Source organism: Trichosurus vulpecula, chromosome 8 (genome assembly GCF_011100635.1).
Source record: "Trichosurus vulpecula isolate mTriVul1 chromosome 8, mTriVul1.pri, whole genome shotgun sequence".
Classification (NCBI taxonomy): domain Eukaryota; kingdom Metazoa; phylum Chordata; class Mammalia; order Diprotodontia; family Phalangeridae; genus Trichosurus; species Trichosurus vulpecula.
In genome coordinates, this window is record NC_050580.1 from 111,027,379 (window position 1) to 111,041,555 (window position 14,177).

At 48.3% G+C, this 14,177-nt stretch overlaps 1 protein-coding gene across 1 annotated transcript in view; it reads right to left on the reverse strand.

The window, feature by feature from the left end:
• Nucleotides 1-5,230: 5,230 nt before the first annotated feature.
• Nucleotides 5,231-14,177, reverse strand: part of NEURL1 (neuralized E3 ubiquitin protein ligase 1) — a 96,549-nt gene continuing 87,602 nt past the window's right edge. The window contains exons 4-6 of the mRNA XM_036736555.1: nucleotides 12,327-13,016; nucleotides 9,108-9,254; nucleotides 5,231-8,532 (exon numbers count right to left, since the gene is read on the reverse strand). Coding sequence (XP_036592450.1) covers nucleotides 8,276-8,532; nucleotides 9,108-9,254; nucleotides 12,327-13,016 — 1,094 coding nt within the window. The 3' untranslated portion in view covers nucleotides 5,231-8,275. The remainder of the gene's footprint in view (nucleotides 8,533-9,107; nucleotides 9,255-12,326; nucleotides 13,017-14,177) is intronic.

Here is a 14,177-nt window from a genome sequence, read left to right on the forward strand (position 1 = left end):
CAGAGAAAGAAGAAATGGTGAGAGGACACATGCTGAAGGGTATTGAAGGAGCTATTTGTTCAAATAACAGAGAGGTCTGCTGTTTATTTTGTACCTGTATCCAGGAAGTAACTGAGAATTTCCCAAGACTTTTTTTTGGGGGGGGGAGGCAAGGCAATTGGGGTTAAGTGACTTGCCTAAGGTCACACGGCTAACAAGTACATCAAGTGACTGAGGTCACATTTGAACTCAGGTCCTCCTGACTCCGGGGCCGGTGCTCTACTCACTGCGCTACCAAGACTTTTTAAACAAAATGACTACTACTTTCTATTAGTAACTCTGAGATGCAAGAGGCGAGGCTGGAAGAAATTTTTTTTTAAAAAGCATTGCTAAAAATTACAAAGCCTTGGGCAAGAAACAGAAGACTTTAGGGACACAGGTGGGGTTTTCATCATTGTTGTTGATAGAATGCAAGGGTTTTGGAAGAGACGGTCAAATTTGAGAAGTTAACTACTGGTTAAGAAATTGGGTGAGATTTGGATTTCTGACTAGTGACAGGATGCATTTAACAAAGAATAGTAAGATTATGTATGCCTAGAATCTTTCAAACCTAATTTTTAAAAACCTCCAACTGAAAAGGAAAGGGGGGAGGAAAACTATATCCACCAAAGTGGATGACCATAAAGAGTAGCGACAGTGTAGGAAAAGTTGCTGCAGAAACATTCAAATTCAGAAGAGATCCAATCCAAGAAAGGACCAAGCCAAAAACTCAGGGCTTCAGATGTCTATACACACAGGCACAAAGTAACAAATTAGGTAGAAAACCTAATGCAAGAAGGGAAATTTGGCCTCACCAATGCCTAGACTGTTCTGTATGAGTGTATGTGCCCTAATTCAAAAGGAACATAATGTCGTGAAAGCCGGAGGGGGGGGGGGAAGGGGGGAGGGTAAAGAGAGTGGGCAATACTGGCTAGCACTGTGTATTAAGGACATACCTGAGGAAATCCAGGAGCCCTATCGGGGAAGGGGTGGTGGACAGCATTAAAGTGAAGATTGAAGAAGGCAGAAACAGAAGTGATATTTTCCTCAAAGAATACCATGGAACACAGAAAAATCAATGTGAAATTTGTGAAGCATCACCAGCCCAGCCCCCACTGAGTAGTGATCATAGATTTCAATTATCCAGACACAGGATCATAGATCGAGACTTCAAAGACCATCTAGTCCAACCCCCTTATTTTGCAGTGTTTTCATGGGAGCTCGCTATCCAAAGCAGAGCAGCTAATGATTTCTAGATTTGCCTCAATGATAACTTCATCTTTCAAAAAATGGAAAAACTGAGGGAAACTTCCATTGTGGATCTGATTCTGCTGAGTAGAAATGATAGAAACCTTGAAGAGGAAAGTTGTCTAAATAGATCTATTGAATACGTAGGGAACTCATCAACCAAAAGATTTTTTTCAAAGATTTAGAGAGATGGAAGCAAGGACAGGGAATGGAGAATGATACAGACATAGTCTATACAGAATCCTGTAAGAATAGTGTCAGAAGTGCTTGGGCTTATCATACCCTAAGTTGGGCAAATAAAGATAAGGGGGGGAGGAGGGGGATGGTAGGGGTGTGTGTGTGTGAGAGAGAGAGAGAAAGAGATTTTTTAAAACTGTATTAGAGAAGGAAGTCATAGGATTATAGTAGAATTTAGGGCCATATGGAGCTTGAGAGATCATTTAATCCAACCACTTTTTACAAATGAAGAAAGTAGGGCTCTAGAGCAGTTAAGTGACTTGACCAGAGTCACGCAGCTTATATGCATCTGATGCAAGATTTGAGGCCATGTCTTCCTGTTTCCCAGTCCAGTGTTACATAGTGTATAGATAGCTGGCCTAGGGGAAGCTAGGTATCACAGCGGTTAGAATGGCTGGCCTGGAGTCAGAAAGACTCATTGTCCTGAGTTCAAATCTAGTCTCAGACCTAACTAGCTGTGTGACCCTGAGCAAGTCACTTAACCCTCTTTGCCTTAATTTCCTCATCTGTAAAATAAGTGGGAGAAGGAAATGGCAAACACGCCACTATCTTTGCCAAGAAAACCCCAAATGGGGTCACAAAGAGTCAGACAAGACTGAAATGACTGACAAACAACAAGATAGCTGGCCTAGGAGTCCAGAAGAGCTGAACTCCAGCCCTTCTTCTGCCTCATAGGCTGTGAGACCCCGGGGCAAGTCAATGCCCCAGGCAACTCCCTGAAGACTTGCAGAAAATTTGACAACTTGCCCTGATAATGGTAATTCCTCATAAAAACTCTCTACAATCATGACATCACAGGTCCAATTAAAAATCCTTTTTTGGAGAAATAGGACCACTGGTCAGGGTGGGTGGGCTGAGAATAATGGACATGAGTGAGAAGGCAAACCTATTTTGCTTATGGTGTTGCTTTTTTTTCCCCACCCAGCCAAGGACTGGAAAATGGCAGGAAAATGGCTACTAAGGAGTTGATCCTTAAGACAGGTTGGGAACCAGTAAGAAAGTATGTAGTGCTTAGCACCATGCCTGGCACACTGTGGTTATTCATTCCTGTGCGACTCTTTGTGATCCCTTTCGGGGGGTTCTTGGCAAAGATCCTGGGCTGGTTTGCCATTTCCTTCTCCAGCTCTTTTTACAGATGAGGAAACTGAGGCAAACAGGGTTAAGTGACTTGCCCAGAGTCACACAGCTAGTAAGTGTCCAAGGCTAGGTTTGAACTCAGGAAGATGAGTCTTCCTGACTCCAGGCCCAGCACTCTATGCACTGTGCCACCTAGCTGCTAGCCACCTAGCACACTAGTAGGCACTTAATAAATGCTAGTGGACTGCCTGCTTCTGCCTCTGCCAAGGTCGGGTCACCAGGTACAGAAGGATTGGGGGATATTGTCATCCCAATCTTCAAAAATGAGAAAGTAAAGTCAGATAGTTTGATTTTGGTTTGGAAGGGGAGGGGAAGGGTTTGAGAGTGAGTGGAGAATTTAGAATTTGATATTAGAGGGATGATTAGCAAACATGTAGGAAAAAGAGGCAGTGGTCATCAGGAGCCAGACCAAGTCATCCCTTGTTTCCTTTCTTGATCGGTGTCACTGGAAAGGGAGATCAAAGGAATGTTGTAGATATAGTTTACCTAGATTTTAACAAATAACTTGGCAAAGTCTCGTTATTTTTATGAACAAGATGGAGGGTTGTGGGCTAGATGATAGTGGTGAGGTGGGTTCAGAGCTAGTTAAATGTCGAGACCTAGAGAGAAGGGAATAAACATTTACTAAGTACCTACTATGTGCCTGGCACTGCACTAAGCACTTTACAAATATCTCATTTGATCCTCACAACAGCCCTGGGGGGTGGGTGCTATTATCATCCCCATTTTACAGTTGGGGAAACTGAGGCAGACAGAGGTTATGACTTGCCCAAGATCACTGTCTCCAAACATAAGATCACAGATCTAGGGTTGGAAGGGGCCCTATAGTATAACCTCCCTCCCCCCTCAATTTACATAGAAGGAAACTGAGGGCCAGTGTTACACAGTAATCATCACAGATAGAATTTCCACCCTGGTCTTTAACTCCCAAACACGTGCCATTTCTAATCAAAAAGTGGGGGCCTTAGAAATCCTAATGCGGCCCTCCTGGGTCCCAGAAGTCTCTCTGGCCAAACAGGGCAGTACTTGGTGCATTAGAGGACCTCTATGTGCCCCTGCCCCCACCTCTGTACTATCTCAGGAACCTGCTGGAGACCAAGCCCTAGGAAGGATGATTGAGTAGTCTGGGCTAACTAAGGTAGATCAGGTGCTCTTCCGGCCTGTCAAAAACGATGGTCTTAATGGACTTTACAGGACCTTCTATCTAACTGAAGCCAGGACATCATCTCCTAGGGCAAAGACTTGTTACTTCCTCATCCTGCTGTTTCTCTCACTGGCCTCTAGGTGGTACCATCCAACCTCACAAACACACCCAATGTTGAAGATTTCAGAAACCACCCCGTTGAAAGAGACCACATCCTTGAGCGTGTGTCCAGCTTCTCGGTGACCCTAACCCCCCTGAACCTCTTCCAAGACCGCTCCAACAGCTACAGAACATGAGCTGCCCCTCCCCACCAATTTAACAAATAACCAAACTCACCTGGAAGTCCTGACCCGTGAGCCAAATCCTCCAGGAATTGTCCTTTAATGCCCATTTGGGGGGGGGGGGGGGCAGTCTTCTCTCCCTCCCAATCCCCAACACACACACACACACCCCAGAAGATAATCATTTCTCCCTACTAATCCATTTCTCCTGGGCTTCCTCAGGTCACAAAAGATGCTTTATCTTTCTACCATCTTGTTTCAGATTCTTCCACCCAAGTATTTCTCAGAACTGAGGAAGGCAGAGGAGGTCAGTAAATACTTGTAAAACAGACTGTGAACACGTGACTACTCTATGACTCCCCCACCTCTTCTCCCATCCCACTCAGGGATGTTAATGAGATACATAACAGCAGCAGTTTACATCGATACAGCACTTGATTACTATGTGCCAGGCATGGTGATCAGTGCTTTACAATTATTATCGCAAGATAAAGCCGTCTTTGAAGTTTCAGATGCTCCTTCTCAGAGACCCTCCCTGTTTGATCCCCCACAATCCCGCTGTTCCATAGGCAGAACAAGGATTGTCCTCCCTATTTGGCACACATGAATTCAGTTACCCTCTTGTACCTCTGCCTCCCCATAATCACAAAGCCATGATGACATCAACAGGGCTAGAGTCCAGGTTTCCTGTCTCCAAGAACGATGCCCTTGTCTGGAACACCAAGAGTCTTCTCTGAATGGGCAAGCATATATACAAACACACGTGTATTCGAATGTAAATTCCTTGAGGACAGGAACTTTTTAATTTTAGTCTTTCTCTGCTCCTGGCACATTGTAGGTAGGGAATCTGTGAAGTGTGTGTCCAGATCTGTGATTTCCTCTGGATAAGGAACTCCTGGCACAGAAAAGTCCCTTCACTAATGTAGGTAGGCAACTCCCCTCTTACTTAGAGAGTTAAAGGGTTGCCTAGATGCACTGAGAGTTTAAGTGACTTGCCCATGATCACAGAGCTAGCATGATTCAGAGGCAAAAATTGAACTCAGGTCTTTCTACATTCTATCCATCCTAATAGCTAGCTAGCATGCACACAGTAAGTGCTTAATAAATGCTTGCTGACTGATAGCGCTCACCACACAGTGATACAACAGCAGATCTGGCCAGCTGAGAGGTTGGATAGCTAAATCACCTTTATTCACAATCAGGGTGACCCAGAGGACACAATGGAGGTGGCATCTAACAGAGCACAGCATCAGAAAGAAATGGAATAGAACATGGTAGGTGCCTTCTCTTCCTCCTTCTTCTCATTCCTCCTTTATTCCCTGCACCCTATGAGAATATGACCCCAGACCAGAACAGAGCCAATTGAACCCTGTCCCCACCTCCCTAAAGATGCCCTAATTTGAAATCTCAAAGGGGTCACCCAAGGGAGTCCTTGCCTCCAGAAGGCCTGGAGAAAGGATTTTCCTCACCACACCCCCCATCTCTACCCCTACCCCACCCCCACCAATCAGAATCTTAGAATTAAGCTCAATATAACTTCAGAACTGGAAGGAATTTTAGAAACCATCTAGTACAACCCTCGTGATTGAGAGAAAATTGACATACACAGAGAAAAAGTGGTTTGCTTAGGCTCACACAGGAGTTAGTGCGAGGGAAAGGAAGAGAATCCAGGTCTTCTGGTCCAGTGCTCTTTGCACTGAAAGGTGACACTTCCCCTCAGGCTCTCCTGTGATTAGCAGCAGAGGTTGATCATGATTGGATATGGGCAGATAGGGTAGCAGCAAAGGGTCAAACAAAAGCAATTACTAACCCTAAAGGGTGGGAGAGACTCACCCCAGTGAACCTAGAGAAGACCCAGCCCTACTCAGTACCTTCATACCCCCTAATATCCCTGAGATCCTGAAGCCCAGTCAGTGTTAGGGATGGGCTTTGGGTGAGATGATTGTGGCTTGAGACAAGGGCTAAAGACACCACTTTCCCCAGGCCCCTTGGCAACGCATCCCAAATCACAGACATTCTCCCAAAAGAGAGCTCTGGACCTCTAACCCTTGGAGGAAAAACGGAGGCTGGGCAGACATCAAAACCCTTTAAGCATCTCTACTTCCTCTCAGTTGGAAACCCATTTCATTGAGGTCCAGGACTCTTTTTTGGCCTTCCACTGGGACAGGGGAGAAGAGGATAAAGAGGAAAAGTCTCTTACCCCAGGTACCTTACTCCTAGCTCAGATTAGAGGTCAACAAACAAGTTTTCCCAAACAAAACCTGCTTTCTCTGCCTCTGGGTTTTCTCTACCAGTCTCAGAATCATAAAGAACTGGAAAAGATCTCAGAGATCATCCTGTCCACCCCTCTCATTTTACAGCTGAAGAAAGTGAGACCCAGAGAGGTTAAGTAACCAAGGCTGCACAGATAGTAGCAGAATTGGAGCTTGAACTCAGGTCCTTTGATTCAAAATCCAGCACCGAACTGCCTCCTGGGGCTCTAGAACACCTGAAAGCCCCTCTGGGAAATGGGAGGGAATTGTCTAGGAGGAGGCTTTCAATCCTCCTTTCCTGGAGGCTAAGGAAACATTTGGCTGGGTTTGGATGGGAGAGAGGCTGACTGAGCCTGAGTGGGTTGAGCCCAGTGGGGAGCATCTGGGACGAAGCTGTCTTTGTCACCCAACTGCCCCCTTCCTGGCACATGTCATGGGCCTAAGGCTAGTTCTCCAGGTCATGAGGCAGGGAAGGGATAGGTTGGGGAATAGCAATTCCACCTAGGGGAAATCAATAAATTAATTAAAAATAAATAAGGCAAGAGAGGGGTTACAGGCCAGGGTGGAGATATGGCCGAAGTTGGAAGTGACCACTGGGCAGGAAGGGCCTATGTTGGGGAGAGTGTGAGTCACAAACACTCTTCTCCTCATAGGTCCCCTATAGCTTCCATGATGAACTGCCCCCCTGGCACTGAGATGACGGGCTGGGAAGAGGATGCCTGAGGGAGTGGGGGGTGGGGGGAGCCCCTGTTTGGGGGGCTAGGATGATGGCAGGGTGAGATGATCTGTGCCTTAGGAGGCCAATTGCAAAGCAAGACCTCTCCCCATGGTCACAAGGACCTGGGAGAAGTCAGGAGTCACTAAAACCCACTTCTCAAAAGTCAAAAGGAGGTGGTATCCAGTCTGGGTGGGTCCCTCTGGAGTCATTCCTCACCGTAGTCAATTCACAATTCCACACATACCTGAGGGACAGCCTGAGATGTGAGTTTTATCATAAAGGAAGAGAAAGTTCAGGAGGCAGATATCTTCTGTTCCTGTAGGTCATAGGATCAGAAATCTAAAGCTGGAAGGAACCCTGAAGGCTAACTCCCTCCTTTTATAGATGAGTGAACTGAGGCCAAAAAAAGGTTAAGTGACATGCCCCGAGTCATACAACTAGGGACTGTGAGGGAGGATTTGAACTCAGGTCTTCCTTACTCCATCCTTCACATTCTATGCACTGCACCACCCAGTTGCCCTCTAGCTGGTGGTGAAGCAGAGGAAAATGGACTGGGCAGCTCCCTTCCAAAGAGCTCCAAATCCTTCAGTCAAACACTGACAGTCTGTGAGAAGAAAGAGAGAGACAGGATGAGAGACAGAGAGAAGAGAGGAAGGGAGAGAGAAGAGGTGGCAAGAGAGGAAAAAGCCAGTGCAGAGATAAGAGAGGAAATAAAATCTGAAACAGAGAGAAGAGAAGCTTTTCCTTAAGGGGTCAGACTGGTCAGGTGCACTATGAGGCGGGAGGAGCTGGCTCCCATTACACTCCTCCCCAGAGTCCTGGTCAGACATGGCTTGTGAGGGTGGGAGCAAGGAGAGAGATTCCTGGTTTCTCCAAACCCTGGATTTGCCCTGCCCCCCCCTTCTCTAGAACCACCAGATGGGCCCAAGCTTTCGCTGAGTCAGGGCATCCCCAGACAAATTAAGGTCCAAAGCACAGGCCTGTCTTCTCATGGATTCCAGAGATAATAGCCAATGAGGTCGCATGGAGGGGCTACCCTTCTACCCCACATGCCCTAAAGCCCCCGGGGAGCCTTTGCTTTGCTTTTTTTAATGGAGGAAGGGAAAACAAGTTTCCAAAACAGAGAGGAAAGGGGTCCCTGTTTGCTAGCCCTCTGCTGGGGATGGAGTTGATCTCCTGATGGCTAGAGTCCCACCGTGGGCAGGGTGGGGGTGGGGGAGCAGTGGGAGCAGCACCAGATCTAGGTGCTCCTGTAGGTCTTAATGATGTCCTTGATGACTCGACGACAGATGGGGCAGCAAGCGTGGACGGTCTTCTTCAGGCGGAGGCCACAGGAGTAGCACAGGCACATGTGACCGCAGGTGTAGATGACCGTGTCCACTGTGTTCTCATAACAGATGGTGCACTCATCACTCCACGGCCCTGGCCCTGGCCCTGGCCCGGGGCCTGGTGACAGAGGTGACTCAGGCAGGCTTACAGGCGAGTTGGGGGCTGTGCCTGGTGGGGAGGTGGGAGGCAAAGGGAGGCAACTGTAAGAGGAAGGGGCTGTGGGAGGGGTCTGGGCAATCTTGGCTCACTCCACTGATGAGCTACTGCGGGCCTTTGAGAGGGATACCAAACCTTTCTGAGCCAAAGTTTATCTCTCTGTGAAATGAGAGGAAATAATAAACAGAGTGTCTGGGAAGTTTTCATGAGCAGATGACCTGTCGCTGACAACAGTCTGAAAGCAATGCTGAATAAATGTCGTGACACAGGATTCCATACAGTCAGAAGGAAACTTGGATATCAGCTAGCCAAGACCCTCATCTTACAGATGGGGAAATGGAGGCCTATAGAGGTGAGTGACCTTGCCCAGGGTCACACAGAGCCAATATTTAATCCTAGGCCTTGAATTCAGTGCTCTTTACAACATGTGACACTGGTTTCCCGAAGGGAAGTCCAGATTAAGGACACAGGGGAGATATCTTTGGGTCTATTTCAACAGACCCCCCTTTTCCTCTGCTCCAGAAGGGGCTACATGGAGAGAGTAATAGGGATGATTGATGAGTAGGGAATAAAGAGAAAGGACTCACCGCTGAGGGAACTGCCCAGGGGTCCAGAGCTACATGCACTCAGCAGAGGGTCGGAGAGCCGGCTGCACAGACCAGTGGGAGAAGTGGGTGAAGATGCCGGGGAGCTCGGGAGAGATGGGACACCTCGCTCAGCCAGGATGGTGGAGCCTACGAGACAGTGAGAGGGAAAGAAGGAGAGAGGGCCGCACATGGTCACTTCCTCCTCTGCCCCGGCCACCAACCCCACTCGCCAGAGATGATTAGAGGTGATGAGGAAACAGGAGCCTGGGTCCCTCCTGAGTGGGGCTTTCGGCACATCCTTCATATAATGCTGGAAGCAGCAGTTCTAAAGAATCTCTGTTGTCTACATCACTCCCTTACTCAGAAACTTTCCATGGTTCCCAAAGGCTTACATGATGAAGTCTAAACGTCTCAGCCCACAGCATAGATTTCCCTTTATATAATTGTGTTCCTGGGGAATTGTGAATAAAAGCAATCTTTGTAAATCGAGCCCTGTTTCCTGAGTGGTGGGTGGCTACCTCCCAATCAAGGTCTATCTCTGTCCCTGGTGGCTCTTCAGTGGGTAGGATGTCTTCATTCCGTGCCTGGTACCCATGGCTGCTAATTAAGGATCTGTAAACAGATGCTGCTTTGCAAAAAAGAAGGTGGCCTTTTGTAGAGCCAAACATTCTTCTAGAGTGTGAACAGCTACCTGCAGTGGGGCTCCTGGATCTCTGGGTGATGCACTTTCTCTGCTGGGTCCTGAGGACAGCAGTCCCTATACATCTCCTGCCATAGAATTCCCTGGCCAAGGACAGAGCCTTGGAGTCTAGCTTAGGAAGCCCCTTCCCTTCTTCAATACCCACCTTAAGCCCGCTCTCCTCTGCAATTTAAAAGAAACTTCCTCCCTTCCTTTTTCCCCTAAGCTACCTTCTCTTTCCCTATCCCCCACCCCTACTCTTCCCTGCTAGGCAGGCTCCCACTCCTTAGAGCAGCAATTGGGACCCCTAGGAAGTGCTATTAATAGCCAGAAAAGAAGATAACTTGTAGTAACATAATATCCTTCCTTAAAGGCCCAATAAATGTCTCAGCAGGATAGCTCATTTATTTTGACAATCTCCCTGGGAGATAGATGGTTAGGAGGTATGAAGGAAGGGAAACATTTTGGCCCAGAGAGGTTGAGTGATTTGTCTGAGGCCACACAGCAAAGACCTCTTTCTAGTCGATGGAAACATTATAGAGCCACAGCAGGGCCACGGTGATTTGGGGAGGGATCTCTCCAACACACTGGAAAAGCAAAGATTGTGAGTGTTGGGAAACATGTTCATGGGGCCTCCATTCTCCATGCTACGTGCATCCCTCCTTCCTGCTGTGGAGACTTCTCTTTCAAGTCTCTGGTAGGGGACTGGGGGCAGAAAAGTGAGCACCTGACCTCAGGCTGATTTCTTATTGGCCCAACCTGATGCCAATTTATCTCAATTTGTTTTCGTCTCCTCCCATCTGAATTTCTTTCTCAAGATCCTCTTGGCCAGTTCTAATGTGCACAGCTGCTGCTTTTAGCCAATCCAAATGACTGCCTGCCTCATCTCCTTTATCCCTCTCTACACAGAGAACAAAGGGCAGAAGACGCCTACAGTAAACCTGGACCAGGATCAGGCCCTACAGTAGCCAACCCAGGAATGAGGAACAGGGCGCCTTCAATTCCATTCTCTGATTGGATAGTCACAGCAGGCACCACTTTGTACCCATGGAGAAACTGAGGCACCCTTAATAATCTGATTGCAGTGGCTCCCCCTGCCAAGAAACCAGTTCCATGACTGTCACTACATATTAGGAGGAGGGGAAGTGGGAGCCCCTTCTCTATCTAAAATTATCCCAGTTTCTCAGGCACCCTCTGTTCTTATCCGACCTGAAAGTCTCACCACATGAAACACTAAAGGTTAAACGACAAAGGGAGGCCCCCTGTGAATAGGCCCCATGTTCCCTCCACCAGACCATGAACTCCCCAAGACAAGGCCCAGGCCCGCCAGCCTTGCCTTTCCCGCAGGAAGGCCAGGCCCAGAGTAGAGTAAGCCCAGAATAGATGTTTGGGAAAGCCTTGTTTCTTCAGGCCAAAAAAAAAAAATTGAGACAAAAATATGACCTCCCTTAGCTTTAATCTTATGAGTTCAATTCATTAAGCATTTAATTAGTGCCTACCATATTCACCAGGCAGGGGGCTTAGGGGCTGGGGCACACAGACAAAAAATAAACACCCCACTGTCAAGGGGCTCACATTCATCCTAATCCTTCCAGGGTAAAAAGTCCTAATCTTTTTTTTCTTGAACTCATCCAACTACCCCTCACAAGCATTTATTACTCACACTCACATGCAGAATGACACACCCCCAACTGCACACACACACTCACAGGCATTCTCAGAAGACATTTCCAGAAGACTCAGACTGGGTGGTCCACTTTCCCATACACACATAAACCTGGCCACACATACTTGTGTGCATACACACACAGTCAAAGCGATCTGGGAGGCAGTCGGGGAGAGTGGAAATATACCTTGACAGAGACCCTGCCACTGGCTCACTGGGTGACCTTGGGTGAGTCATAACCTTTCAAGGCTTCCCCTTTCCTTATCTGCAAAATCGGGAAGTTGGCCTATCTCATCCCGATGGTCCCTCCCTGCTCTGACAGTCTGTGAACAAATAACTTCCCTTTTTATAGACCTCCAAGGTTTAGAAAGTGCTTTTCTTCACAACCACCCCGTGCAGTAAGAAGTACAAGGATTGTTATTCCTATTTTCCCAGAGGAGGAAAGTCAGGCTCAGGAAGGCTGAGTCTCTGAGGTCCATGGTCACACTGGTCAGTTAGGTATCGGAACCAGGATTTGGACACAGGTCTTCCACGTCCAGGACTAGTACTATTTCCACTATGTCATATTTTTGCATAGAAGGCATAGAAGAGGAGGCAGGGGACAGTAAGGCATCCAAGACAAGCTCTCACCTCTTTCTAATTTTCCCATAGCCGACAGACACCTGTCATCACTCTATAGGTATGGGTTTACAAGACCATCAGTTAGGAGGCTGTTTCCTATTCCTGTAACTCAGGCTAGCTGCCAACTCGTGTGCATGGCGGATCTGCCCTATGGCCTCATGGTCCAGATGGCCAGTCTTCCCCAAAGCAGAGTAAAGTAAGTCACAGATTATATACAAACAGGAAAATCTTTTGGGAAAAGGGTGGGACCTACCAAGGACGCGGATCTGTGTGATGGCCCCATGCAGATTGAAGAGCATCCAGAGGGGCTGGGAGACGTCTACACAGAGCTGCATGCCAGCGGCTGCCCCATTGTGGCTCAAGTGCAGCTCCCCATCAGCAGTCACCATAAAGCCCAGGATGTCACCACTGTGGAGGGGCCCTGGGACCCGGCACACGGCCCAGAACTCCTTCCTGTCCACCAAGGCCTCTGGGTTATAGGGGAGGTCACTGGGACGGAGTGTCCCAGGATCACAGGTTGTGACACCGTAGGACAGGGTTCCAGGGCGGGAGGTGTTGGATTTGTTGACCTTGACGAAGATGGTCTCCCCCACACGCAGCGGCCGACTGGTGAAGACCAGTGTCCGCTCCTCACGGGCGTGCTCCAGCCGGGCCACAGTCTGCTCGTCCAGGATCTTGATGTGAGCGCCGCGCAGCTGGTGGAAGCGAAGGTCACTCTCTAGCTGTGGGGGCAACAAGTGGCAGTTCTGAGAGTTGAGGGAGTTCTGTGGGATGGAGCAGGCCGACGCCGCTACAGCCGCCGCCTGGAAACCCCCGTCCTGCACGTTGAGGTCGCAGAGGCTGACGGAGAGGCGCGTATCCTCAGGGTCTCTCCGCAGGGAGGGCCTTCGGATGGCAGTGAAGGAACGGGGACGGAGGCAGTCTGGGGGGACAATCTCGCTCTCTTTAGGGAGCCAGGGAAGGAGGGGGATAAAAGACAAGGAGAGAGGAAGGGAAAAGAGAAAAGAGAAGAGACAAATCAGACAAGCTTATCCCCATCACAAATTGCTCCAGCAGGTCAGGGCCAAAAGCTGCCACATACAGGTTCCCCCTTGGCCAACGGTGGAGGGTTAGAGGGTGGCCAAAGGACCATGGAGCCAAGGGTGGGCTCAGAGGTGCAGGCCCTAGCTCTGGGGCTAGAAAGATGGAAGTGAGAGGCTTTAGAGCCAGGGGGGTGCTGCCTTCTCCCAGTAACAAACACACAAGCTCAGTGAAGTTAGGGATTGTTCTTTCCCTACAACCAGGGACTAATGAGACTTTAGAACCCATCCCATAACTAAATACCCCACGCCTTACTTCTCTCCCCATGAATTGTTGTTCATTTGTTCAGTGGTATCTGACTCTTCCCCCTGGACCATAGCATGTCAGACCCATCTACCCTCCACCATCTCCCAAAGTCTGTCCAGCTCCTATATTTATCCTTCCAATGAGCAGTCTGAATTAATTTCTCCCTATGAGCATTTGTTTCCAAGGTAAAATCTATTTGCAGATTTCCAGGGAACTAAAGAAAATACTACAGAGAGAAGGTGGATGACCCCAGTTTTATATCTGAAAGACCAGGATTCTGGCCCCAGAAATGCTATGGGACTAAAGATAAGTCTGAATTCATTGCTCGTGACTATTCTGTCCTCAGCCCTCACCAACCATCCCCCAGTGTCTCTTCCCTGAAGTGGCCAGGCCACCATGCTGTCTTAGGGGGCAGATTATGGAAAGGAGGGAGCAGTCTGGCCCTCTCTCTCCTGAGCCTGCTGCCTCTTACAATGAAATTCCTTGAGTGGCTCTCAAAGACATCACTCATTTATTTCCCTGGAGTCTAGGAAGAAGGGGCTAGGGGGATGGGAGAAGAGAGTCAACCGGAAAACTCGATCATTCTGGGGAATTGACTTGGTGACAGTACAGTAAGTACCCAGAGAGGCTGTGGGGCCGGGAGTCTCGTTCAACTAAAGGCAGAACTTCGGATGTATTTCTGATGCCTTCCTGCAATTTCATCCCTTGGCAAGTAGAGAAAGCTAGGGGTGAAGAGGCTATTCTAGTTTTAATTCTATCCCACAAAGAAAAGGAAATG